Source organism: Staurois parvus, unplaced genomic scaffold (genome assembly GCF_062004578.1).
Source record: "Staurois parvus isolate SC_StPar_1 unplaced genomic scaffold, SC_StPar_1.0 ptg001011l, whole genome shotgun sequence".
NCBI lineage: Eukaryota > Metazoa > Chordata > Amphibia > Anura > Ranidae > Staurois > Staurois parvus.
The window spans coordinates 1,096,921-1,110,760 of NW_028318807.1; the positions used below are offsets into that span (position 1 = coordinate 1,096,921).

At 42.0% G+C, this 13,840-nt stretch overlaps 1 protein-coding gene across 1 annotated transcript in view; it reads right to left on the reverse strand.

Annotated features, from left to right (window-relative positions):
* LOC149441235 (uncharacterized) overlaps positions 1–13,840 on the reverse strand; it is a 118,700-nt gene that overhangs the window by 60,546 nt on the left and 44,314 nt on the right. The window contains exon 6 of the mRNA XM_089657609.1: positions 10,245–10,830. Coding sequence (XP_089513735.1) covers positions 10,245–10,830 — 586 coding nt within the window. The remainder of the gene's footprint in view (positions 1–10,244; positions 10,831–13,840) is intronic.

Here is a 13,840-nt window from a genome sequence, read left to right on the forward strand (position 1 = left end):
TGAGAAGAAGGAGAAGGATGAGAAGAAGGAGAAGGAGAAGGATGAGAAGAAGGAGAAGGATGAGAAGAAGGAGAAGGATGAGAAGAAGGAGAAGGATGAGAAGAAGGAGAAGGAGAAGGATGAGAAGAAGGAGAAGGAGAAGGATGAGAAGAAGGAGAAGGAGAAGGAGAAGGATGAGAAGATGGAGAAGGAGAAGGATGAGAAGAAGGAGAAGGAGAAGGATGAGAAGAAGGAGAAGGAGAAGGATGAGAAGAAGGAGAAGGATGAGAAGAAGGAGAAGGATGAGAAGAAGGAGAAGGATGAGAAGAAGGAGAAGGATGAGAAGAAGGAGAAGGATGAGAAGAAGGAGAAGGATGAGAAGAAGGAGAAGGAGAAGGATGAGAAGAAGGAGAAGGAGAAGGATGAAAAGAAGGAGAAGGATGAGAAGAAGGAGAAGGAGAAGGATGAGAAGAAGGAGAAGGAGAAGGATGAGAAGATGGAGAAGGAGAAGGATGAGAAGATGGAGAAGGAGAAGGATGAGAAGAAGGAGAAGGAGAAGGATGAGAAGAAGGAGAAGGATGAGAAGAAGGAGAAGGAGAAGGATGAGGAGAAGAAGAAGGATGAGGAGAAGAAGAAGGATGAGAAGAAGGAGAAGGATGAGAAGAAGGAGAAGGAGAAGGATGAGAAGAAGGAGAAGGATGAGAAGAAGGAGAAGGATGAGAAGAAGGAGAAGGATGAGAAGAAGGAGAAGGATGAGAAGAAGGAGAAGGATGAGAAGAAGGAGAAGGATGAGGAGAAGGAGAAGGATGAGAAGAAGGAGAAGGATGAGAAGAAGGAGAAGGAGAAGGATGAGAAGAAGGAGAAGGAGAAGGATGAGAAGAAGGAGAGGGAGAAGGATGAGAAGAAGGAGAGGGAGAAGGATGAGAAGAAGGAGAAGGAGAAGGATGAGAAGAAGGAGAAGGAGAAGGATGAGAAGAAGGAGAAGGATGAGAAGAAGGAGAAGGATGAGAAGAAGGAGAAGGATGAGAAGAAGGAGAAGGAGAAGGAGAAGGATGAGAAGAAGGAGAAGGATGAGAAGAAGGAGAAGGAGAAGCAGAAGGAGAAGGATGAGAAGAAGGAAAAGGAGAAGGATGAGAAGATGGAGAAGGAGAAGGATGAGAAGAAGGAGAAGGAGAAGGATGAGAAGAAGCAGAAGGAAAAGGATGAGAAGAAGGAGAAGGAGAAGGATGAGAAGAAGGAGAAGGATGAGAAAAAGGATGAGAAGAAGGAGAAGGATGAGAAGGAGAAGGAGAAGGATGGGAAGAAGGAGAAGGAGAAGGATGGGAAGAAGGAGAAGGATGAGAAGAAGGAGAAGGATGAGAAGAAGGAGAAGGATGAGAAGAAGGAGAAGGATGAGAAGAAGGAGAAGGATGAGAAGAAGGATGAGAAGAAGGATGAGAAGAAGGAGAAGGATGAGAAGAAGGACAGTTCTGTGACAGTTTCTGTCTATTTCTGACAGTTCTGGGACATTCACTCCATACAGCGGTTTCAACCGCTGTATGGAGGGAATGTCATAGAACTGTCAGAAATAGACTATTTCTAACAGTTCTGGGACATTCCTTCCATACAGCGGTTGAAACATTGTATCTATTAGTTTCCATTTAGGATACAGATGTTTCAACCGCTGTACATGTGAAGAAGCTGTGAGAGAACTGTCAGAAATAGAGGAACTCTGCACATACACTTTTTGCCGGCTTGGAATTCTTCTTCTTTTCATCCTACTTCTTCTTCTTCTTCATCCTCATCCTCTTCTTCTGAGGATGAGGATGAAGAAGAAGAAGAAGTAGGATGAAAAGAAGAATAATTCCAAGCCGGCAAAAAGTGTATGTGCAGAGTTCCTCTATTTCTGACAGTTCTCTCACAGCTCCTTCACATGTACAGCGGTTGAAACATCTGTATCCTAAATGGAAACTAATAGATACAATGTTTCAACCGCTAAACATGTGTTCCTTCTGTCAGAGAACTGTCAGAAATAGCGGAGCTCACTGCAGGGACACTTTTGCCGGCTGATCGGGAAATGTTCGATTCGCGCACCCGAAGTAGGCAAAATTTCGGTTTCGACGCGAATCGAATATTTCCTGAAATTCGACTCAAATTCCGGTTCGCCTGGTTCGATTCGCTCATCTCTAGTTCTGACATTTGGGGGATATCTGTACCGTTCTGACATTTGGGGGATATCTGTACCGTCCTGACATTTGGGGGATATCTGTACCGTCCTGACATTTGGGGGATATCTGTACCGTTCTGACATTTGGGGGATATCTGTACCGTCCTGACATTCGGGGGATATCTGTACCGTCCCGACATTTGGGGGATATCTGTACCGTTCTGACATTTGGGGGATATCTGTACTGTTCTGAAATTCTTGGACCTCAAGAAATTAGATTGGCTGTCAGTACTTCAGGATTGATCAATATTCAGATCTATACCATAGTTTGTGAACTCTATAACTTTCCTACAAACTAAAAAATACATCCTAATTTGGGTTATTTTCACCAAAGACATGTAGCAGAATACATCTCGGCCTAAATTTATGAAGAACAATTATTTGTAAACTTTTATACCAGAAACAAAGAAAAATGTGTTTTTTTTTCCAAATTTTTGGTCTTTTTTTGTTAATTTAGAAAAAAATAAAAACCCCAGCGGTGATTAAATACCACCAAAAGAAAGCTCTAGTTGTGTGAAGAAAATGATAAAATTTTAGTTTGGGTACAGTGTTGTATGACTGCGCAATTGTCATTCAAAGTGTGAGAGCGCTGAAACCTGAAAAATGGCCTGGGCAGGAAGGGGTAAAATTGCCCGGTATTAAATTGGTTAAACTCTAGCTTGCTTTCATTAACTAAATCATCAATAAATTCCATAATTGTTACTCACCGTAATCAGATGATTTTCTTGTTTGACCCGGCTCAGTCACTGGACCTCTCGTTCACGTCTGACGAAACACAAACGCCTTCACTTCTAGGTTCTTTTCACCGTGTTTTTCCCAGACTTGACAATCACAGAATTGTGCGTTCTCCCCCTTATGAAGGAATGGAAAACCAGAGAAAAACTGCAGCGGAGGCTGGCTCACCAAAATGTTGGATTTTAGACACATATAATACTTCTTTAGTGTCTTGAGGCGATTATGAATGAAAGAGCCATTGAAATAAAAAATGAAGTGTGATTTTATTCTATCACACAATGGTGTAAAATAACAATGTAAAGCGTATCATGAACAGTTCCATGTAGATAAAACTACTGTAGAAATAACAATGTAAAGCGTATCATGAACAGTTCCATGGAGATACAACTACTGTAGAAATAACAATGTAAAGCGTATCATGAACAGTTCCATGGAGATACAACTACTGTAGAAATATCAATGTAAAGCGTATCATGAACAGTTCCATGGAGATACAACTACTGTAGAAATATCAATGTAAAGCGTATCATGAACAGTTCCATGGAGATACAACTACTGTAGAAATAACAATGTAAGTGTATCATGAACAGTTCCATGGAGATACAACTACTGTAGAAATAACAATGTAAGTGTATCATGAACAGTTCCATGGAGATACAACTACTGTAGAGATAACAATGTAAAGCGTATCATGAACAGTTCCATGGAGATACAACTACTGTAGAAATATCAATGTAAAGTGTATCATGAACAGTTCCATGTAGATACAACTACTGTAGAAATAACAATGTAAAGCGTATCATGAACAGTTCCATGGAGATACAACTACTGTAGAAATAACAATGTAAAGCGTATCATGAACAGTTCCATGGAGATACAACTACTGTAGAAATAACAATGTAAAGTGTATCATGAACAGTTCCATGGAGATACAACTACTGTAGAAATAACAATGTAAGTGTATCATGAACAGTTCCATGGAGATACAACTACTGTAGAGATAACAATGTAAAGCGTATCATGAACAGTTCCATGGAGATACAACTACTGTAGAAATATCAATGTAAAGCGTATCATGAACAGTTCCATGGAGATACAACTACTGTAGAAATAACAATGTAAGTGTATCATGAACAGTTCCATGGAGATACAACTACTGTAGAAATAACAATGTAAGTGTATCATGAACAGTTCCATGGAGATACAACTACTGTAGAGATAACAATGTAAAGCGTATCATGAACAGTTCCATGGAGATACAACTACTGTAGAAATATCAATGTAAAGTGTATCATGAACAGTTCCATGTAGATACAACTACTGTAGAAATAACAATGTAAAGTGTATCATGAACAGTTCCATGGAGATACAACTACTGTAGAAATAACAATGTAAAGCGTATCATGAACAGTTCCATGGAGATACAACTACTGTAGAAATAACAATGTAAGTGTATCATGAACAGTTCCATGGAGATACAACTACTGTAGAAATAACAATGTAAAGTGTATCATGAACAGTTCCATGGAGATACAACTACTGTAGAAATAACAATGTAAAGTGTATCATGAACAGTTCCATGGAGATACAACTACTGTAGAAATAACAATGTAAGTGTATCATGAACAGTTCCATGGAGATACAACTACTGTAGAGATAACAATGTAAAGCGTATCATGAACAGTTCCATGGAGATACAACTACTGTAGAAATATCAATGTAAAGCGTATCATGAACAGTTCCATGGAGATACAACTACTGTAGAAATAACAATGTAAGTGTATCATGAACAGTTCCATGGAGATACAACTACTGTAGAAATAACAATGTAAGTGTATCATGAACAGTTCCATGGAGATACAACTACTGTAGAGATAACAATGTAAAGCGTATCATGAACAGTTCCATGGAGATACAACTACTGTAGAAATATCAATGTAAAGTGTATCATGAACAGTTCCATGGAGATACAACTACTGTAGAAATATCAATGTAAAGCGTATCATGAACAGTTCCATGGAGATACAACTACTGTAGAAATAACAATGTAAGTGTATCATGAACAGTTCCATGGAGATACAACTACTGTAGAAATATCAATGTAAAGTGTATCATGAACAGTTCCATGGAGATACAACTACTGTAGAAATAACAATGTAAAGCGTATCATGAACAGTTCCATGGAGATACAACTACTGTAGAAATAACAATGTAAGTGTATCATGAACAGTTCCATGGAGATACAACTACTGTAGAGATAACAATGTAAAGCGTATCATGAACAGTTCCATGGAGATACAACTACTGTAGAAATATCAATGTAAAGTGTATCATGAACAGTTCCATGTAGATACAACTACTGTAGAAATAACAATGTAAAGCGTATCATGAACAGTTCCATGGAGATACAACTACTGTAGAAATAACAATGTAAAGCGTATCATGAACAGTTCCATGGAGATACAACTACTGTAGAAATAACAATGTAAAGTGTATCATGAACAGTTCCATGGAGATACAACTACTGTAGAAATAACAATGTAAGTGTATCATGAACAGTTCCATGGAGATACAACTACTGTAGAAATAACAATGTAAGTGTATCATGAACAGTTCCATGGAGATACAACTACTGTAGAGATAACAATGTAAAGCGTATCATGAACAGTTCCATGGAGATACAACTACTGTAGAAATATCAATGTAAAGTGTATCATGAACAGTTCCATGTAGATACAACTACTGTAGAAATAACAATGTAAAGTGTATCATGAACAGTTCCATGGAGATACAACTACTGTAGAAATAACAATGTAAAGCGTATCATGAACAGTTCCATGGAGATACAACTACTGTAGAAATAACAATGTAAGTGTATCATGAACAGTTCCATGGAGATACAACTACTGTAGAAATAACAATGTAAAGTGTATCATGAACAGTTCCATGGAGATACAACTACTGTAGAAATAACAATGTAAAGCGTATCATGAACAGTTCCATGGAGATACAACTACTGTAGAAATAACAATGTAAAGTGTATCATGAACAGTTCCATGGAGATACAACTACTGTAGAAATAACAATGTAAGTGTATCATGAACAGTTCCATGGAGATACAACTACTGTAGAAATAACAATGTAAAGCGTATCATGAACAGTTCCATGGAGATACAACTACTGTAGAAATAACAATGTAAAGCGTATCATGAACAGTTCCATGGAGATACAACTACTGTAGAAATAACAATGTAAGTGTATCATGAACAGTTCCATGGAGATACAACTACTGTAGAAATAACAATGTAAAGCGTATCATGAACAGTTCCATGGAGATACAACTACTGTAGAAATAACAATGTAAAGCGTATCATGAACAGTTCCATGGAGATACAACTACTGTAGAAATAACAATGTAACACGTATCATGAACAGTTCCATGGAGATACAACTACTGTAGAAATATCAATGTAAAGTGTATCATGAACAGTTCCATGGAGATACAACTACTGTAGAAATAACAATGTAAAGCGTATCATGAACAGTTCCATGGAGATACAACTACTGTAGAAATAACAATGTAAGTGTATCATGAACAGTTCCATGGAGATACAACTACTGTAGAAATAACAATGTAAGTGTATCATGAACAGTTCCATGGAGATACAACTACTGTAGAAATAACAATGTAACACGTATCATGAACAGTTCCATGGAGATACAACTACTGTAGAAATATCAAGCAGAAGTGTAAAGATAAGTCACCATTATTTGTCATGGTTGTCCTGGCCATGTGCTGTTCTCCATGTTCTTGTCCTTCTCATGTCTTTTGGGAAGTAGACGGAAGTGATGATCTTGCAGCATGCACCTGTTGCAGCTTCTCAGACGTGGATGTGTGTGTATACAAGAGTGTCAGTGTTAGCGTTTCCAACTGTCCCTTATGGACCTTTTATAAAGGAACAGCGTCATAGCTAGCGATCTTAATACCTTCTATGGACATTATTACTGCTTGGCAAAGCCATTTCATACAAGGAAGGGGATGCTATATATGATGTTTGATGGACAGGTACAGATGTGATGTACATAATACTATAAGCTGATGATGTCACCTCAGCTATTCATATATAAATGATAATATAACTTAAGAACATATCTTTACAACATATCAATGTATAATCACTAATCTATATATGTATCAATGTTAGAGACGTATACTAAATACACACAGATACTATTATAATACATTATGTGATAACAAGTCACTTCTAATACCTCTGACATTATACTACCAGAGACATCTAACCAGCTACACCGAAATATAGAATACTCAGCCTTCAGCTGGATAGCTGGTCAGCTAACTCCTGTCTTATGTTACTGTCTCAGCTTAACTGATTCATATCTTTCAGTCTCAGTTATATCTGAAGAATACTAATACTACCATTTGTCAGAAGACCATTCACACATATTAATAATGACTAATCATAAAAAACAAATATTTTGCAAGCTTGCCATCAATATAAGTGCTGAATCATAAATGTGATTTCTTACAGAGAACCCCACTAATAACACTGAACCCTGGGGTACCCCACTAATAACACTGAACCCTGGGGTACCCCACTAATAACACTGAACCTTGGGGTACACCACTAATACTGAACCTTGGGGTACCCCACTAATAACACTGACCCTTGGGGTACCCCACTAATAACACTGAACCCTGGGGTACCCCACTAATAACCCTGAACCTTGGGGTACCCCACTAATAACCCTGAACCTTGGGGTACCCCACTAATAACACCGAACCTTGGGGTCCCCCACTGACACCCCCAGACCATTCAGAGTATGAATCATTAACCACTACTCTCTGAATATGATATTTTAGCCAGTTTTCTATCCATTTACATTCTGATTTTTCCATCCCATAGACTTACACATTAGCCGTGTGTGGGGAACTGTGTCCAAGTATACCACGTCCACCACCACCCCTCTGTCCAAGTATACCACGTCCACCACCACCCCTCTGTCCAAGTATACCACGTCCACCACCACCCCTCTGTCCAAGTATACCACGTCCACTGCCACCCCTCTGTCCAAGTATACCACGTCCACCGCCACCCCTCTGTCCAAGTATACCACGTCCACCGCCACCCCTCTGTCCAAGTATACCACGTCCACTGCCCCCCCTCTGTCCAAGTATACCACATCCACCGCCACCCCTCTGTCCAAGTATACCACGTCCACCGCCACCCCACTGTCCAATTATACCACGTCCACCGCCACCCCTCTGTTCAAGTATACCACATCCACCGCCACCCCTCTGTCCAAGTATACCACGTCCACCGCCACCCCACTGTCCAATTATACCACGTCCACCGCCACCCCTCTGTTCAAGTATACCACATCCACCCCTCTGTCCAAGTATACCACGTCCACAGGCACCCTTCTGTCCAAGTATACCACCTCCACAGCCACCCTTATGTCCAAGTATACCACGTCCACCACACCCCTCTGTCAAAGTATAATACATCCACCTCTCTGTCCAAGTATACCACGACCACAGCCACCCCTCTGTCCAAGTATACCCTATCCACCACCCTCCCTCTGTCCAAGTATACCACATCCACCTCTCTGTCTAATTATACCACGACTACAGCCACCCCTCTGTCCAAGTATACCACGTCCACTGCCACCCCTCTGTCCAAGTATACCACGTCCACCTCCACTCCTCTGTCCAAGTATACCACATCCACCGCCACCCCTCTGTCCAAGTATACCACATCCACCTCTCTGTCTAATTATACCACGACTACAGCCACCCTTCTGTCCAAGTATACCACGTTCACCGTCACTCCTCTGTCCAAGTATACCACAACCACCACCACTTCTCTCCTCTAAGGCCCAGTGGGTGTATGCCAGCCGGTCCACGGGCTTTATTCACCTTTATTCTATTCTATAATATTTCTGGATCATATCAATTGTGAGACAATGTGGATCATCTGGGGGGTGTCAGTACCACCCCCCATTATGGACAAGAGCCCCCCATGCTCCTTTGTATACACAGAGCTGAAGAAAGAAGGACAATGTATGAAATCCTCTTTGTCCCCAGTCACCCCCTCTAGATGGTTCTGTAAAGGGCCTACATGCTGGGACCGGACCTTTCTACTATTCATAGATTGGAGGAATGTTTTGGGGTCGTCCTGATATCTTTCTGTCGTTTGTTTTCAGTTTTTGCGCCTTTATTTCCTTTTTGCATATTCTGTTCTATTCTTTGTAATGTGTAAACGATGATCGCGTTCCTTCATTGTTATATTTAATAAAAGCTCTTTTCTTATTATCTATCGCTTTTGTCACTTTGGCCGTAAGCCACATAGGTTGGATTTGTAGCCTTTTATACTTGTTGCCCATGGGAATATATTTTGCAGTGTGGTCACATACAGTCTTTTTGAAGAACTCCCATTTCTGTGTTGTGTTCATCGATGCCAATATTCCCTCCCAGTCTAAGTCTTGGAGAGCAGCTCTCAGCCTTAGAAAATTAGCTCTCTTAAAGTTGTTTTTATTTTTCCCTTATGTGCTAGCTACAGCTAACAATAAATGAAATCATGTTATGGTCACTGCTGCCCTTGCAGCCCTTTCCATCTGTGGGAGGAGCTGAGTCTCCACCTCCTCATTAACACTGGGAGGCCTATAACAAACTCCAATGATGACCTTTGTAGTACTGCCCCCCCATGTGCAGTTCCACCCATAATACTTCAGCCTCATCACACTCTCCATCAACTAGGTCCTCTTTCACACTCGCTCTGAGATCACTTCTCACATAGAGACAGACACCACCACCTTTCCTATTTCCCCCGTCTCTCCGAAAGAGAACCTAGCCAGGAATATGAATGGCCCAGTCATGTGAGGAATGAAGCCAAGATTCAGCAATACCAATTCAATCCTAGTTCTCTTCATGCACCAAACCTTCCAACTCACCTATTGTGCTGGGCACACTTCTGGCATTGGGGAACAAACACTTTCATTCACTGACAGCTTGTCCATTCACCGACACCTTGTCCATTCACCGACACCTTGTCCATTCACCGACACCTTGTTCACACGGATTTTGTGTATTTTTCATTTGTATACAAATGGTACCAATTCCACTGGTTGTTTGTAACATGGGAACCTTCTTATCATCTGCCATAGCCCTCCCCCCATCTTTCCCCATTCCACCCCCCAAAAAGTACTGACCTCTGTCTGATCTGTCTACCCCGTTATAATACCTGATGTACACAAAGACAGGACTTCAGTGAGGAACATTTCCCTCACTCAGGACAGGAAAATAGCTTCTCCCCATGTGAGATCTCTGATGTCTGAAAAGACTGGACGTATATGAAAAACATTTTCCACACTCAGGACAGGAATATGGCTTCTCCCCCGTGTGAGATCTTTGATGTCTGTAAAAATGGGACTTAAATGAAAAACGTTTCCCGCACTCAGGACAGAAATATGGCTTCTCCCCCGTGTGAGATTTCTGATGTTTGTTAAAACTGGACTTCACTGAAAAACATTTCCCGCACTCAGGACAGGAATACGGCTTCAATCCCGTGTGAGATCTCTGATGTTCGTAAAGATGGGACTTTTCTGAAAAACATTTTCCACACTCAGGACAAGAATACGGCTTCTCCCCTGTGTGATATCTCTGATGTGTGTAAAGATGGGACTTCACTGAAAAACATTTCCAGCACTCAGAACAGGAATACGGCTTCTCACCTGTGTGAGACCTTTCATGTATGACAAGACTTGATTTTTGTGAAAAACATTTCCCGCACTCAGGACAGGAATACGGCTTCTCCCCCGTGTGAGATCTTTTATGCACATTAAGATAGGATTTAGAACGGAAACCCTTCCCGCACTCAGTACAGGAGAAGCTCTTCCCTGTTGGAAGGCCGGCCCGGTCCCGCACAGTTTGAGGTGCCTCAGGATACGAGGAATCCGATGGTCCATCTACACTGGGTGGTGCCGGATGGACATTGGAGGGAGCCGGGTTTTCTCCTGGACTAGACTGTGTGATGTCCTCATCTTCTACTTTCCAGTCTGGAGACAAAGTGAGACAATCCTCGGAGGTTTTCCTCATCTCCCGGCCATGGACTAAAATACAAAGACAAAGAGGATTACTAGACAGGAGCTGATTGGTTCCCCCAAACCAGGACTCCGCCCACATCAGGCAGCTTGGTCTCTGAGGAGCTTACAATTCCACCCTCAAGGGAACTAGGAAATGGCTCCTCTGATCTCCTACCAGGTCATTTCTTTATTCATGGACCTTAGTCAGAGAGTGAGGAAACAACCAGAACTGTCTTTTATAGGAGGGACAGTGATGAGGGGATTATAGGACGAGGGTCCCCACCCCCTCTATCACTCATCGCCATCTTGCCAACACAAGAAGTACTGCACTTCCTTATTTAGTCCATGATTTAGTCATGAAGAACAGCGGGGCTGAGCCCCACCAGAGGTCAGAGAGTGAGGATGGGGGAAGAACAACCAAGGTGGAGACTGGACTGATCCTGAAGTCAGGAGTATGTAATGTACAATATAAATTATACAGTATAAGGGTCAGGACTCATAATATTGGTATTCAGTAATCAGTGGAAGTTTAAATGTTTACTGTAGACAAGTTGCAGAGATCCCACACCGCTGCCTCCCATCTCCTGAGACTGCACTCAGTGACTTGGGTCTGAGACACTACAGACATATCCCTCCACCCGGCACAGCCAGCAGACCACAGAGCAAGGAACCCTGGGAGAAATGTTCTGTCAGAGATCTTACTAGATCTAGGCATGGGGAAGAACACCCAAGACACACACCCCAGGTGCCTAGGTCTAGTATCGCTTGTGCTGAAAAACATTATGCTGCCAGCTGAACCCCAGAACCTCCATAAATCCAGTCTAGAGACATAAATTGTGTCTGCAGCACAGAGAAGGAAGATTATCCGAGAGAAATCCAGGAATACAGGACGGGGAACACAGCTCAGGAAAGTGACCAGGGGATTACAGGCTGATATCACCCCGCCCCCGCCCTACTCTGGACCAATCAGTGAGCAGTATGGGTGGAGGAATGGATTTAGTGTTCATGCCCCACCTGTGCTGATCTCTGTAGGAGTGTCCTCCTCTATAAATGTCCCCATTATTCCATCCTCCTCCATAGACTGCTGATCATCCCTCACATACGCCTCTTCTTCTTCTGCTTTCACCTCAAATTCTATATCGATTGGATCTCCACTCTAAATCAAGAAACAGATCAGCAATAACATCTGTAAAATATAAGCTTTAATATTGTGACATCAATTAAAACTTTCATATCATCTATAAAATATATTAATTCACAGAAAATATCAACACATCACCTTTACAAGTCCATGCTCTAGATTCTCCATCCCACCTACCTTGTAATGGTGAGGGATGGTGTGACCTTCCTGTGTGGAATCCCGGGAATACAGAGGACGGGGACATCTCTCTGGTGGGTTCCTGGTATTAGGTGGCTCCATCATATCCTTGTGTCCTTCTGAAAACTCCTCCATCACTCCATACTCCTCATCCTCCTCTTTATACTCTTCTTTACCATCAATATTATCATCCCCGAGGATTCCACTCTGAAAGATATAATAAAACATTCATTGTAACAAACATGCTGTGTATAAATCACAACTACCAATAATTGTCATCATCTACCTGATGATGGTGAGGGATGGTGTGACCTTCCTGTGTGGAATCCCGGGAATACAGAGGACGGGGACATCTCTCTGGTGGGTTCCCATGACTGGATCCATCTGTAGGAAACACACACACTGACTGAATCCATTGTTTCTATGTGTTTATCAGATGATGGGGGATCTAGGTGGATCCTCCGTACTGCTCTCTCCTTTACAATAAAGTCTCCTCTTACCCGGTGATGTGAGGGGCGGCTGATTGTCCATCATGACGTCCTTGTAGAGATCCTTGTGTCCTTCTAAATACTCCCACTCCTCCATGGAGAAATAGACAGTGACACCCTGACACCTTATAGGAACCTGACACACACAATGATACAGTCACCATCCAGACACATCCCTTGTCTGTTACTGGAGAATGTCCCAGAATTCCCGGCACCGCTCACCTCTCCTGTCAGCAGCTCCATCATCTTCTTGGTGACTTCTAGAATCTTCTCCATGTTGTATCTCTCAGGGTTTAGGGAGTCACATGGAGGCACTGTGATGGTCATATGGTCACCTGACTTCAGAAGAGGAAATCTCTGTATTGAGGAACCAATAGGAATATCATCTTAGACTCCCAGAATCCTCCTCACCTCTCCGGTCAGGTCTGTGTTTTATTAACAGAGATAAGAGTGATGTCATGTGACCTCCCAGAATCCTCCTCACCTCTCCGGTCAGGTCTGTGTTTTATTAATAGAGATGAGAGTGATGTCATGTGACCTCCCAGAATCCTCATCACCTCTCCGGTCAGGTCTGTTTTATTAATAGATATGAGTAATGTCATGTGACCTCCCAGAATCCTTCTCACCTCTCCGGTCAGGTCTGTGTTTTATTAATAGAGATAAGAGTGATGTCATGTGACCTCCCAGAATCCTCCTCACCTCTCCGGTCAGCAGGTAGATGATCTCCAGGGTGAGGTTTAGTATCTTCTCAGTCATGTGACTCCGGTCCTCCTCCATCCTCATTGGTGCCATCATGTGATCTATACAGGTCTCCTTGTAGACGGATAACTTTGGGAAATGAAAGTAAGAATGATTTGGATGGTATTGGTCACACAATAATATGATGTGGATGTGAGGGGGGAATAGGAGGGTTGCTGGACATATAAGATCTACTTCCCCCATGGGAAGACAGTAGTCTGGACTGTTTAGTGTTTGCTAAATTTTGGAGGTCCCAGGACCCTATTGTCCATC